This window comes from Heliangelus exortis, chromosome 11, assembly GCF_036169615.1.
Source record: "Heliangelus exortis chromosome 11, bHelExo1.hap1, whole genome shotgun sequence".
NCBI lineage: Eukaryota > Metazoa > Chordata > Aves > Apodiformes > Trochilidae > Heliangelus > Heliangelus exortis.
The window spans coordinates 13956677-13969165 of record NC_092432.1 but is presented as its reverse complement, the minus strand read 5'-3'; the positions used below and the strand labels follow the sequence as shown (position 1 = coordinate 13969165).

General features: G+C 58.1%; 1 protein-coding gene across 1 annotated transcript; it reads right to left on the bottom strand.

Moving 5' to 3' along the window:
- Positions 1-459: 459 nt before the first annotated feature.
- Positions 460-11575, bottom strand: LOC139801046 (uncharacterized). Its single transcript, XM_071754749.1, has 25 exons — positions 11193-11575; positions 10657-10827; positions 10093-10203; positions 9848-10012; positions 9617-9687; positions 8972-9054; positions 8601-8712; positions 8138-8272; positions 7824-7924; positions 6294-6400; positions 6024-6097; positions 5766-5846; positions 5056-5210; positions 4847-4961; positions 4144-4304; positions 3919-4056; positions 3540-3654; positions 3092-3226; positions 2619-2801; positions 2160-2315; positions 1901-2002; positions 1630-1732; positions 1257-1319; positions 712-889; positions 460-560 (listed from the first exon to the last, which is right to left on the bottom strand). Exons 2-24 carry the CDS (start codon positions 10814-10816, stop codon positions 756-758), a joined length of 2760 nt encoding a protein of 919 aa, XP_071610850.1. The 5' UTR covers positions 10817-10827; positions 11193-11575; the 3' UTR covers positions 460-560; positions 712-755.
- Between the last annotated feature and the right edge of the window lie 914 nt (positions 11576-12489).

Genomic DNA, 12489 nt, shown 5'->3' with positions numbered 1-12489 from the left:
TCTACAATCACCAGAGAGGCGAGAAAATGGAGACTGGACAATTCCTATGATTTGGTGATGCGTTGAGCCCAGGATCACCCATCAGTCCCAAGATCAGAGCCTGGGTGCCATAGAACAGATGTCACCACATGCTGTGCTTTCCAAAAGCCACATTTTATTTGGGGACCTCTTTGACCTATTGGAAGCTATGCCAGAGGCCAGGAGGCTGCACGTCCCGCTGCTCTGAGGAGACAAGGAGAGCAGCTCTGGCTCAGCTCTGCCCTGCCCAGCTGTCCCAAGCCGCCTGGGCCCACACGGTGACACGGACCCTGCTCGGCAAGGCTGGAAACTCCTGTAGCCTCTCGGGGGCAGCTCGTGATGAATCCATTGCCTCCAACAGGGTATCTTGTTTGGGTGTGCGCTCAGCCGCATGACTCGAGCTGCTCTAGGTCTCTGTGGGAGAGGTCAAAAACTCTGCTGTACAGGTAGCAGGAGGGGCCAGGACAAATGCTGTGTGCTCTGCACGCTCGGGGATCATCATGCCACCAGGACCCTCACCCCAGCACAGCCACTTCCTCCTGCTGGGATGACATTAGGGAGGTTTAACTAGGAGAGTCAGGGCACAGGAGAGTTCGGGGGGCACTCGTTTGGACTTAAACAGTCGAGCACAGCCTGGGGGTGCACATGAGGGTCTGGGGAACAGCAGCCATGACGGGGCAGTGGTGCAAGTACCGTCAGGAAGAGGGTGGCAGCAAGATTGTCCTTGACCCACCTCATCAGCGCCAGAAGCACAGTCTTCGTAAGGACCATCTCTGTCTCTGCAGCTCCGTCACCGTCTGCAGGATGTGCAAGGTCTCACCTGCTTGGGACCTGACTGAGGCATCAGGGTCCTTATCAAAGGGCTTGACAACTGCAACAGAAGGAAAGCGAGCAGTGGTGAAAGGCTGCTGTCTGCACAGACCTTTCTATGCAAGCCCCATCCCTCTCTTTCCCTAACTAGGAGGAGCAGCTGGGACCAAGGGAGCAGCTGGAAGCTGCTGCTCAGGAATCCCAGGCTCCCAGACTGGGCTGGGCTGGAGGGGACCTTCTTAAGGATCGCCTAGTCCCAAGCCAACCCCCCTCCACGGGCAGGGACACCTCCCACTAGGCCGGGGAGCTCCAAGCCACAGCCAGCCTGGCCGTGAACACTTCCAGGGATGGGACAGTCACACCTTCTCCCTCCTTTCCCTGCAGCAGAGCCAGGAATGGCAGCACCCAGCACCTCTGACCCTACTCACCATTCCACAGAACCTCCAGCGTCTCTTTAGGTGGATTCCTCCCCAGGAGCTGCGCAGCAGTCCCTGTGCACAGAGCTCCCGTCAGACCTCCCCCTCCCCAGCACTGCGGCAGCACCGCCCCCGGCCCAGCCAGCTCGGCCGCACGCCCTCCTGCCCAGCGCTCTGCAGGGATGGCCCCGGGCAAGTCCCCGAGGGCGCTGCTGACACTGAGCCAGGCGGCCACCAAGGCCACCAAGACCAGGGCAGGGCAGAGGGGGCAGCGGGAGGCCAGGGCCCTGCCTGGGACAGCCACAGGGCTGCTCCTGCCTGCCAGGGCAGCGCCGGGGGCTGGGGCCGGGCTGCCAGAAGAGGGTCCCCGGGGGCTGTGGCTCACCCATGAACCTCATGGCCTCCGCTCTCACGCTGGCCCGAGAGTCCCGCAGGTAGGGCAGGCTGAAACGCACGTAGTCTCCCACCCTGCTCCTGTCCTGCTTCAGCTGGAGAGTGCCCAAGGGCATGTCATGGGGCTGGCACAGAGCATTCCCTGTGTGCCAGAGCAGTCCCTCTGCCCATCCCACCCCTTCCCCCCCAGGCACACCCACACCCTGGGCACATGGAGCATCCCTTGTCCAGCCCAGGCCCTGGCACCTGGGGGTTGTCCTCACCAAAGTCTCTCCAATCAGCCAGGTCTTCTTCTTCTTGATTGCCCTCTTGAGATTCCTCCAGCCCAGGAACTTGGCACAGATGAGGAGGCCTTTGCCAGAGGCCTGCAAAAGAGCAGCACGTGGGAGTTGGCACCCCCTCAGCTATGGCACTCTCACAGCCAGCACAAGAGAAATGGGCAAGAGCTGATGAGCTGCTGCTGCCAGGGCTGGGGCAGAGGGAAGGAAGGGCAAAGCAGGTGCTCAGATTTCAACTCTGTACCTCGGCCATACTCCTGCTCTCAGTATACATGTGCAGGAAGAGAGAGACCATGACCCTACGTATTGTCTTCTTCATCTCTCCCCTCTCCCTGCTCGCCACAGCCTTCATCATCTCCCCAAAGAGGCTGAGGGAGAGCTCTTGCACCTGGCCGGACTCCTGGTAGGAAGGAAGATGGTGTGACTGCAGCTACAGTTTCTCCCCACCCACGGTGACCAAGGCTATTAATGTGGTCAATGTGAGGGGAGATGCTCTGGGGTTGCTGGGCTCAGGGCACCTCTATAGAGGCTGAGGCCAAGGAGAAGCCATCCTGGGTGCAGAGCCCAGCAGCCCTCCCAGCAGAGTCCAGGGGCGTGAGGAGGGCAGCAGCCCTGCCCATGTGCTGCCCGCAGGGCTGGGCTGGAGGGCAGCTGTCCTTGCCCCATGACCTTCTATGGGGTCAGTTTCCCAAATCAGCCTTACATCACCAAAGAGGGCTGGGAGCTTCTCCACCAGCAGCAGAGCGACGGGGCTGGCCTCTTTCCTCTTCAGGAGACGCATCATGGTTTGGAAGAGCTGCAAGGCCCCCATCCTGATGTTTGTGGATGGATCCTTCAGGCACATCAGGATGCGGTCCAGCACAGAGCTGTCCCGCATTTCTCTTGCCTGGAGGAAACAAAGAATTTCTGTGAGGGTGGAGCAGTGGAGGAGCAGCCTGGCACAAACGCCCTGCATGCTGAGCACCAGCCTCCCACCCAGCTTCCCGGCAGGCACTGCGCTTGCCGATGGGGATGAAGAAGAGAGCAAGGAGAGCAAAGGCTCTGTGGCCCCTGCTCAGCCACCCCTCTCTCTGCTGACAGCCACCTCCTTCCTCTCAGCCAGGCCCAAGCCAGCGCGTTACCCCTGCCCCAGCCCCAGGCTGCCAACGCGGCTCCGCCTGACTACGCCTCGCTCACCATCTGTGGATCTCCTGAGAGCGCCACCAAGCCCCCGAGTGCCAGCAGACGGACTGTCTGATTGCCGTGGCTCAGGTAGGAGCGGAGGAGGCGCACGTCACTTAGATCCTTTCCAAGGCCCTGGCAGCCCAGCAGCTGAAAGAACAACAGTGGTGAGAGACGGGCAGAGCTGCAGGACCCTGGCACTCTGCAGCTCCTGGTTACCACTGCCAGCTCGGGGCCTGGGGGCTGACACAGCCCCTCCGGGGGGCAGCCCTGCCTGTGGACACGTGGGGGTGCTGAGCACTGCCCCAGCAGGAAGGGCTGGATGGAGGCCCCAGGGCCTGACTGGCAGCAGAGCCCTCTGTCCCAGCTCCAGGGACTGTCATCCCACCCGGCGGCAGCCGCCTGTGCCAGAGGGACGGCTTCAGGAGCATCTGGCAGAGGCACTGCTTCCCACCAGGCTTACCTCAGTATAGAAAGTCATGGCAAAGTTGAGCTGCCATTCCCTCCTCTGGTCAAGAATCTCTTTGACGTGCTGGAACAGGAGGTATCGCTGCTTAGCGGGGCTCTTCCTCATCTCTCTGGGCAGGGCAGGGAAAGAAAAGCAGTGCTGGCAGTGAGCAGGGCAGGAAAGCCTTGCTGGGATTGCCCTGCCCCAGCCCAGCCAGGCTGGCCTAGGCCAGGACACGCCTTCGCCCCCAGCCACAGCCTCCACACCACTTGCTGCTGAATGCGCCCTGCTCTCTCCCCAGGCAAGGAGCACCCCTTGCCACTCGGATCGCTCCCTGGCCAGCGCTGCGGCTGCAGCCCGGGGCCTGGGTGCCTGGGGGCTCCTCTGCTCTCACCTGGCCAGCAAGCTGACTCCTCTCTCGAGGGTGTCCACGTCCAGCATCATGTCCCAGCCGCCCTCCTTCTGGATGTTCTGGACGTGCCCTTGAAAGCCAGCAGCGTCCAGCAGAGCTTTAACGCCCTCCACTGCCACCCTGTGGGCAGAGCAAGGTCCAGTTACACACAGAGCAGGGGCCCTGGCCGAGGGCCCAGGGGAATGGCAGGGGAAGGGGCTGGCGCACCCCAAAGGGCTGGCTTCATCGGCCTGAGGCGGCTCCTGTCCCAGGATCACTGTTCCCAGGGAAACCTTGTAGATCAAGCCCATGAGGAGCCTGGGGAAGAGCAGTTCCAGGATCCCCTGACAGCGGGGCCGCTGACTGAGTCTGGACAGGACCTGCCTTGCCTGCAGAAGGACACAGGGACAGCTCTCAGTGCAAGGAAGCTGCTGTGGCACTGCCAAAGCCCCTGGGCTGCACGGGGAGTGCGGCTCAGGCGACCGGCCCAGCCCACAGAGACACCCATGGAGGCTGTGACCCATCTGCCAGGCCACGGCCCAGCAGCCCTGAGGACTCCCCTCCTGCTTCAGGGTGGCCCCACAAGCCTCCCTGGGCCAGCACGCTGACCCCCCCCCTTTTGGCACCCAACTCCGGCCCCTGCCCCAGGTTTCCAGCTGCAGCGCGGGGCAGGGGGTGCAGGCAGTGGGGAAGCAGAGTGCTGCCCAGATAGGGGCGGGGTTCCTATTTGTCCTTGGGGAGCTCATGGGGCAGCCTCGTGGGGCTGGAACAAGGGGGTTGGTGCAGGGCAGGTCCCTGCTGGCCCTGAGGGGCTGTGTCCCCAAGGCCTGGAGGAGGGGGCTGTTTGGGGCAGGCAGGAGGGGATGTGTCTCTTTTCCTGGGAAGCCAGGAACAGCCTTGAAGGGGAGCAAGACCTGCTCTGGTCACTCACCGATGGGATAGCACACTTTGCTCTCCAGCCCTGGATCACGCTGAGCAGCCGGTCAAGAACTGTCACAGAAGTGCTGGGCAGGGACAGCAGCATCTCCCACATGGCCAGCGCAGCACTGCAAGCCAGAACACTCTGTTAGCAGGGCTGCCTTGGCCACTGTGCTGTGCCTGGGCTATGGAGCAAGTCCCCAGGGCTCTTGGGGCTCATACTTGTCACAGGAGGGACTGATCATCAGCAGGGTCTGAACGGTTTCCTCGGGGCAGCACTCGCTCAGCAGCCCAAGCACGGATCTCAGGACGAACCGCGATGGTTCCGTGCGCACGTGCTCCACGTTTCTGTGGACGCACCTCAAGATTTTTTCTGCCTGCAGGGAACAGAGGGGAGGATGGTGCTGCCACTGGACTGCAACCATCCCCTCACAGATGCCACACGCAGGGGTCCCTCCCAGCAGGCCCAATGAGGCAGCACAGAGCTTGAGCCAGCTGCCTCCCCTCCCTCCCTCTCTAGTGGCAGCTGGAGGATTTTGCCCATTGTCCTTTCAGTCCACGAAGTGGAGGTGCCAACACGAGGACTGGGACCAGAGATACCCACAGAGTATCCAGGACAGTGGGAAGGGGTGTCAGGGGCACTGGAGCTTGTCTGGACCTGAGCCTCCTTATCCAGGGATCATTTGCCACAGTTTCCTGGGAACAGCAGCAAAGCCTGGCTCTGCCTTCATGTCCCTGGGGTCCCTCCCAGCCTCAGGGAAGAATCCCCACACCACTCTGCCATGGCCAGGAGGTGGCCAGAGCCCCTTCCCACTGCAGCCTCTGCTCCTTTCTATGCCTCTGTACCCCTCAGGGTGCAGAGGGCTTTGGGGGAGAAACCTCCCTGGGGGTTTGCACGGGGGAAACTGGGACCTGCTCTGGAAATGCCAGACCTGCGAGACATCCTGCAGGCTCATGAGGACAGAGGGTGACAGGTTGACTATCACATCTCTCAGCCACTCCAGATCCTGGTCCTGCAACAAGAGAAGATTATGGGGCTCCTTTGTTGATCCCTCGTACTCACAGGACTCTGCTGTCTTTTTTTTTTTTTTGGTTGGTTTTTTTTTTTTAGGGCAGCTGTCTGGGAAGGCATCTTTGAGCATGGGGGCAGGTGGAGCAGGCACAAGGCAGGTGGCAGTCTCTGTAGGTACCTCTCCTAAGTCTTCTGGAGCATCCTCAACCATCTCCTGGCCCTCTTCCTTCTCCCCAGCTGAATACCAGGAATCTTTAACAAAGCAAGGGAGCAGGGTGAGCTGATGGTGCTGGCAGGAGAGACCCAGCTGCGTGCCAGCTCCCGAGGACAGAGCCAGCCCTGGGCGGGGGGACCCAAAGGGGGAACTGGCACGGAACAGGCCGGGGATGTGCCCAGCAGCCCCTGCCGTGCAGGAGCACAGCAAAGCAGCCACAAACCGCTCACTCACCTGTCTCCAGCTGCTGGGCCATCGTGTCTGGGACGGGGAGACTGATCTCTTCCGCCTCATCCTCCACCCAGGCCAGGTGGAGCTGGCTCGGGGACCTCTGCTCAGTCCTGGGGAAGGAGGAGAGGCCATGGGGGGTGGGCATGGGGGTGGCAGTGCTGCTGCTGGCTCCAAGGCTGCACAGCCTGCGGGGAGAGCCCGTGGGGCCAAGGGAGCTGTGTGGGGGCAGGGAGATGTCTGGGACGGGCTCTGCACGGGGCAGTAAATCTCCTGGGGATGGAGGCTCATGCTGGTATTTCTCAAAACAGGTTAAAGAAGCGACTTACTTTGCTTTGAAATATGTTCAGATGTAATGGACAACAGTCATGTGTGAAAGGAACTTCTCTAATCTTTCAGAACTTAAAATGGCTTCAGAAAGTACATTTTACATCTATGGTATTTCAAGACGTCCTTTGAACTACAAACAGCCCTTGCTATAAATGAGATATACAATGCTATCCAACAGAGATAAATAAGGAACTCTGCCTCCTTAGTTGCTACTTCTGGCTCAACCACAATTGTCCCACACTGGACTCAGCAGCAGACAGGGCTGCCCAAGCCCAGGGTCCAAGTGACAAGCCCTGAGACCCTTACAGCAACCAATCTGGACCTACTAAACGAGGCAGATGACAATCTGCGTCCATGAATTCTTTCCTCCTCCACTAAGGAAACAAGCAGCAGGACCACCACCACATGCAGCTCAGTAGCAAACAGGGCCCAACCCAGAAATTCTACCACCAGGCTCTCTTAGGAGCCATTTTATACTGAGCACCATGGCAAGGAATACTCATTAGTCCATTTGGGTCACCTGAACCATCCTCTCCACCCCAGGGGCACAGCTGTGTGTCCCCATTCTCACTGTCACATCAGCAGCCTGACAATTGCTGGCCATGTCCCAGGCACCTTTTTCTCCTGCTCCTCTCAAACCAGGACAGATAAAAAAAGCCCAAGGGAGACCAAGGCTACAGCCAAGATAAATGCTGACCCTCGTGTCTAAGTAATAATTTTTCCATTTCGACCCTCCAAGCACTAAGATCCTGTCTCTTGCTCTGCTTACACGCTCACCCTTATTCTCTGGTCAGCCTCACAGGAGCATAAGAAGAGGCTAAAGACCCCAGTCTTTAGGGAAACACCTGGAGCGGGGGGCACGAAAGACACCGTAAGCACAGCCCCTCGCAGGTTGCCACTCCTCCCAGCGAGCAGCAGCTCCTCTGTGTGGGGCTGGGGGAACGGGGCTCCTGCTGCAGCAAGACCTCCTCTTTATACCCTCTATGGCCTCCTCAGGAGACATTTGCAGCTGGGCAGCAGCCTGAAGCCCAGCAAGGAAAGACAAGGATTGGCATGGGGTCGTTCAGCTTTGAGAGCACTCCATGGCACTTTGTGGAGAAAATGTCTCCTCTGACAGAAAGAAGAACACTCAGGAGGATGAGAAGACAAAGAGCCAAAGCTGGAAGAGGGAACACGTTCTGAAGCCATTTTTACGCTAGTTCTAACCTGACATAAAACAGTAAATAGGCTTCTTGCTGCAGAGCTGTGTCAACGTCACAAGGAGTCACAGATGAGTCATCCATCTTGTACCACAGCCCATCGCTGGCCTGCAAAAAGGGCATCAGAGGGAGATGAGCTGCCTGCTTTCTCCACCAGAACACAGGCAGGACACTACAGAACCAAGAGCACTCCAAAACCAATCCCCTCCAGCCCTCAGGAGACCTTCTCCCCCAAACCTCTGGCTGCCAGGAACACTGCCAGGAAAGCTGGTCTTCCCCAGGACACAATTCCCCCTGCTGAGGAAGGAAGTTGCTCTTTACCTTGATGTAGCAGAAATAGTGTCCCGAGTGACAGCTCTCTCCTTTGTGCACCAGCACAGCGTACAAGGAGTAGCGCTGCGCTTCTCCCGCTGTCGTGTATGGCCCAAGATCCAAGACCTTGGGATACTTCACAACCTATGGAGAGAGCGAGAGGGCTCAGAAATGATTCCAAATTCCTTGATGACACAGCCTGCCAAGACCAGGAGCCAGGTGTGTGGAAATCCAGCTCTGGAGCTGGTCAGCACTACAGCTCCATGTTCTGGTTTGGGCGGCAGGAAACTGTTCTGGGGCAGAGCAGCTCTGTCAGGGCAGAGCACACACTTTTCTTCCCTTGGGAACTCTCCTCTCCTCTCCAAGGAAGGGAGCAGGAAAAACCCACCATGAACAACCCGTGAGAGAGCGCACTGCCTGGGGAAACCTCCTGCTCCAGGAAGGGAATGTTTCCCTCCAGTTGCCAACTTACCTTGCTGATCTTCCCACCGGAGACATTCTCAAACCTCTTGAGTCCCACTGTGAGAACCTTGGGCGCCCAGTGAATCGTCAGCCTCTTGGAGGCAGCAGTCATCTGGCCACAGCTGGAAGGCAAGCAGAGAGCCAAGTGCTGCAATGGACCCTTGCAATGCCCCCTCTTCTCTATCCCCAAGAAAGCCAGGCGAGCTCTCCCATCTCCCACACCCTTAGTCTCATTGAAGAACAGTCAGAAGGCTGGACTACAAGAAAGCTGTGTCCCGTCACTGTGCAGCTCCCCTCCACCAAAGCCTCCCTGACACTCTAAACCACACCAAACCCCAAGGCAGGATCTAACATGAAGATGTTTGTTAGGAATCATCTTACTGGCGACATCTAAAGCCGCTTCTGGCATCCAGCAGCTCAGGTTTCACAAATTTATCAAGAGCTTCAGAAAGAGATGCGGCTGCCTGGAGAAGTGAGAAAGGAGAGCCCTGAGCTGAGGGAAATGCTCTCCCCCAGACTCCCCACCAGGAGCTGGCGTGACCACCCAGGTGGCTGGGGCTGAGGAGACCCCCGGGGAACCCGCAAGCAGTGCCCAGAAAGAGGCAGCCTTAAAGAGGGCTTTCTGCTGAACACTTCCCTCATTCCCCGGGGATTCCCAAGGCCAACAGGAGCTGCCTCTCTGTGGCACTGCTCCGTTCAGCTCCAGGTGGGCTGCAGGGTCATCAAGAATGACAACAACCCAAGTCATCAGCCCAGGAGCCAGATGGGAGCAGAGAGTGGGGGAAGGGGAAGCAGGAGAGCATGTAAAGGGTGCAGAGAGGACCAGGTGTCCTTGTCTACCTTAAAGCCATCACCTACAGGGTGACCGCTGCCACGGCCAACGCAGTAGGACACGGTCCCTTCCACTTGCCACCCACCACCAAGCTCTCGTGTGTTCCCAGGAGATGTTTTGAAACCAACCCCTTCAGCTCTGGAAAGCTACAGGCGCCTTGGGGCATCCTGAAGCACCATTACAAACCCTCTTACTTTTATATCCAGGAGGACATCCAGGAAGGGCTCGTAGGCATCAGAAACCACTTGGCAGCTCGAGCACCAGACTGCAAGGGAAGTTGGAAAGCTCAGCGAGAGGGGAAGGCAACCGAATGTGCCGCTTACGCTGCTCATCCCTCCTGTGCCAGTCACACACACAGCTGCTTCCCACAGGCAGAGAGAAGGGCACAGCCAGTTCCAGGGAGAGCCAGAGTTGCGGAAAAGTACCTCTGGATCTCAGAAAGCTCCCAAATATCTGATGGATGACGGTCTGCTGACACGACGTGTCCAAGCTGCCGTCACACAGACAAACTCTCTGCATGGCGTCCAGAGTACAGCGCAAGAACTCGTGGGCGTCCTCCTGCGCGCCGAGCCGGAAACGTCCTCCGATTTCTAAGAAAGAAGAAGTTGGGAGTTCTCTCCTCCAGTCCAAGGAGGGAAGAAAACCTGACAAAGCACCAGACAGGGCTTACCTGGAAGAGCAGTGATGACGTCCACAGGCACGATGGCAGATCCTGTGGCATGCAGGACCTTGCGCACGTGCTCCTGCACTCTGCACATCACACAGGTGCCTGGTTGAACACCTGAAGAGGGACAGAGGGAGGGAGGAAGGGAATGAGAGACGCTTCTTGGGTTAGCCAAATCTCCCTAGCAATGGAAAACCTACTGGAGATCCTGAAGTGGTAAGAACAGCCTCCACTCCTCTGCTCTCAAGAGGCCAGTGTCCCAACAAGCCCGGCAAGTGCCTGGGAACCTTTCTGCAGAAGGATGCTGAACTGACAGAAGTTTTCTGTGCTGGGGCAAAGAAGGTTTCACTTGCAGGAGTGGAGACCAAGTCCCAGGGCTAGAAAGAGGTGCCCTTCTGACAGATGTGACAAGTGGCTTCTATGCTAAAAGTGTTCCAAGAAACCCAAGGCTGGGTTTGATAGGGGGTTGATAAAGAAGGGCTGCTTTTCTCCTGCATCCAGTTCCACATCCCGGGAACCCCTGGGAAGTGCCCAACAGATTGACAAGGAGACATTCATACGAGTACTCACAGGACTGGCTGTGCTCCCGAGAGAGCAGGTAGTTTGCCAGAGATGGGGTGTAGGTGAGGCACTGGAGGACAGCATTGAGGAAGCAGGTATTGCCCATATTCTTGAGTCCTGCTCCAACTCCTGGTCTCTGCTGCTTGTCCTTGTTTCCTTGTGGAGCCATTCCAATGGCAACTGCAGGGAAATTACATTTGTAAAGAGAAGAAGCCTTTCTGGTTCATGAAAGCATCTTTCCCAAGTCAAGTCGTTTACAGGAGGACCACCCGGGGAAACAAGCTCAAACCTCAAAGACAGAAAGTCAGGTAGCCTCAGGAGAGGCTGCCATTGAACTTGTCTGGTCGAGAATCCCTTTGGGAAAATATCCTGTGCCCTGCTGGCCTGGCCAGCCAGCCCACATTCGAACTTGTGTGCCTGCAGAGCTGCAGGCTGATGGCCCTGCTGTCCCTGCTGTCACAGGGCTCCAACTGACAGCAGTGCTCAAGGCCCTTTGGAAAGACCACCTTGTGTGTCACCTTGTCTGCAGAGGACCTGCTGCTCACCTGTGGTGTTAGCAGAGGGAGCCGAAATGAATCCTTCCCACAGCACTGGAGAGCCGGGAAAGCCACAAGAGCTGGGAAGGGAGAGACCTCTCCTTGTATCGTATCCTGACCTGACCTCCTCTCTCCTCTGTCCTGGCAGTCCAAACCCAATCACCTTTGACAGAGGAGGGAAGCTGACGAAAAGTGGGCAGGAAAGGAGCAATGAACAGAACACAGAAGGCACACGATCTGTCAAGGAAGGAGCCGAGTTATCCCGAAGGTCAGCTCAGCCACACTGGCATCCTCTGGCCCCATTCTCAGGCTCTTGTAGTCCTGGCCATGTGACATCACAGGTGGCCCATCACAGGTGGCCCTTTGTGACCGTAGTGGCCCGGCACCTGTGTTCTGGAACCCTCCAGTTCCATGGCAGCCACCACAGTTCCATGGCAGCCGTATGGCCTCAGGGGCACACGTTGGGATCCAGCCCACGTCTCTGCCTTCGCAGCCTTCCAGGAGAGCCTTTGGGAGGGTCTGAGATTTCCCCTCAGGCAGCTCCTGGGGGTTCCCCACTCTTCTGGTCTTTGCTGAAGGGATGGTCAAGACCTTCACACTCTTGTCTTGGCAGGAGATGATGGTGGGGATGGTCTGCAAAGAACCACATCCCTGTAGGCTGCGCAGTGGGCAAGGAGACAACAGGAGAGGGTTACCCAGCCTTGCTCCATGGAGACTCCAGCACCCAGTGCTGTTCAGGAGAAGACCCTGCTGGGGAAGAGGGGTCTGAGCAGGTCCCAGCAGAGGGGCTCTGATCTCCACAGCTGGTCTGTGCAGCCCATGGAAACTGCAGTGCCCAAGTGCCTGGTCCTTAAGGACATGGTTTAGTAGTTGACTGTGATGTTGGTCAAAGGTTGGACTGGATGATCTTGGAGGTCTCTTCCAACTTAAACATTCTGGGATTCTGTGAAGTGAAAAAAAGAGAAAAGACTCAGGGGGTGGAGTCAGTGATGGGGTCGGGCCTTGGAGAACTGGGTGATACCACCCACTGTCACCTGAACACTTCAACAGCAGTTGGCCAGCTGGCCATTGGTCCCCGCCACCGGGAGTCATCAGTGTTGAAATGTCTGGGGGCAGTTGGTGCCCCCCACCTTGCCACCAGGTGGGCAGGCATCAGCCCAGAGGAGGAAGGAGCACCAGAGCTGGAATAAAAACACCCGTTGGCCTTGCGTCGGGGATCAGTGGGGAGTTTTCTTCTGGGCAGCTTTGGGGACATTCGGTGGCAAGAGCCAGTAGGGAGGGGGCAGCGATGGCAGCTGGGAAGCTG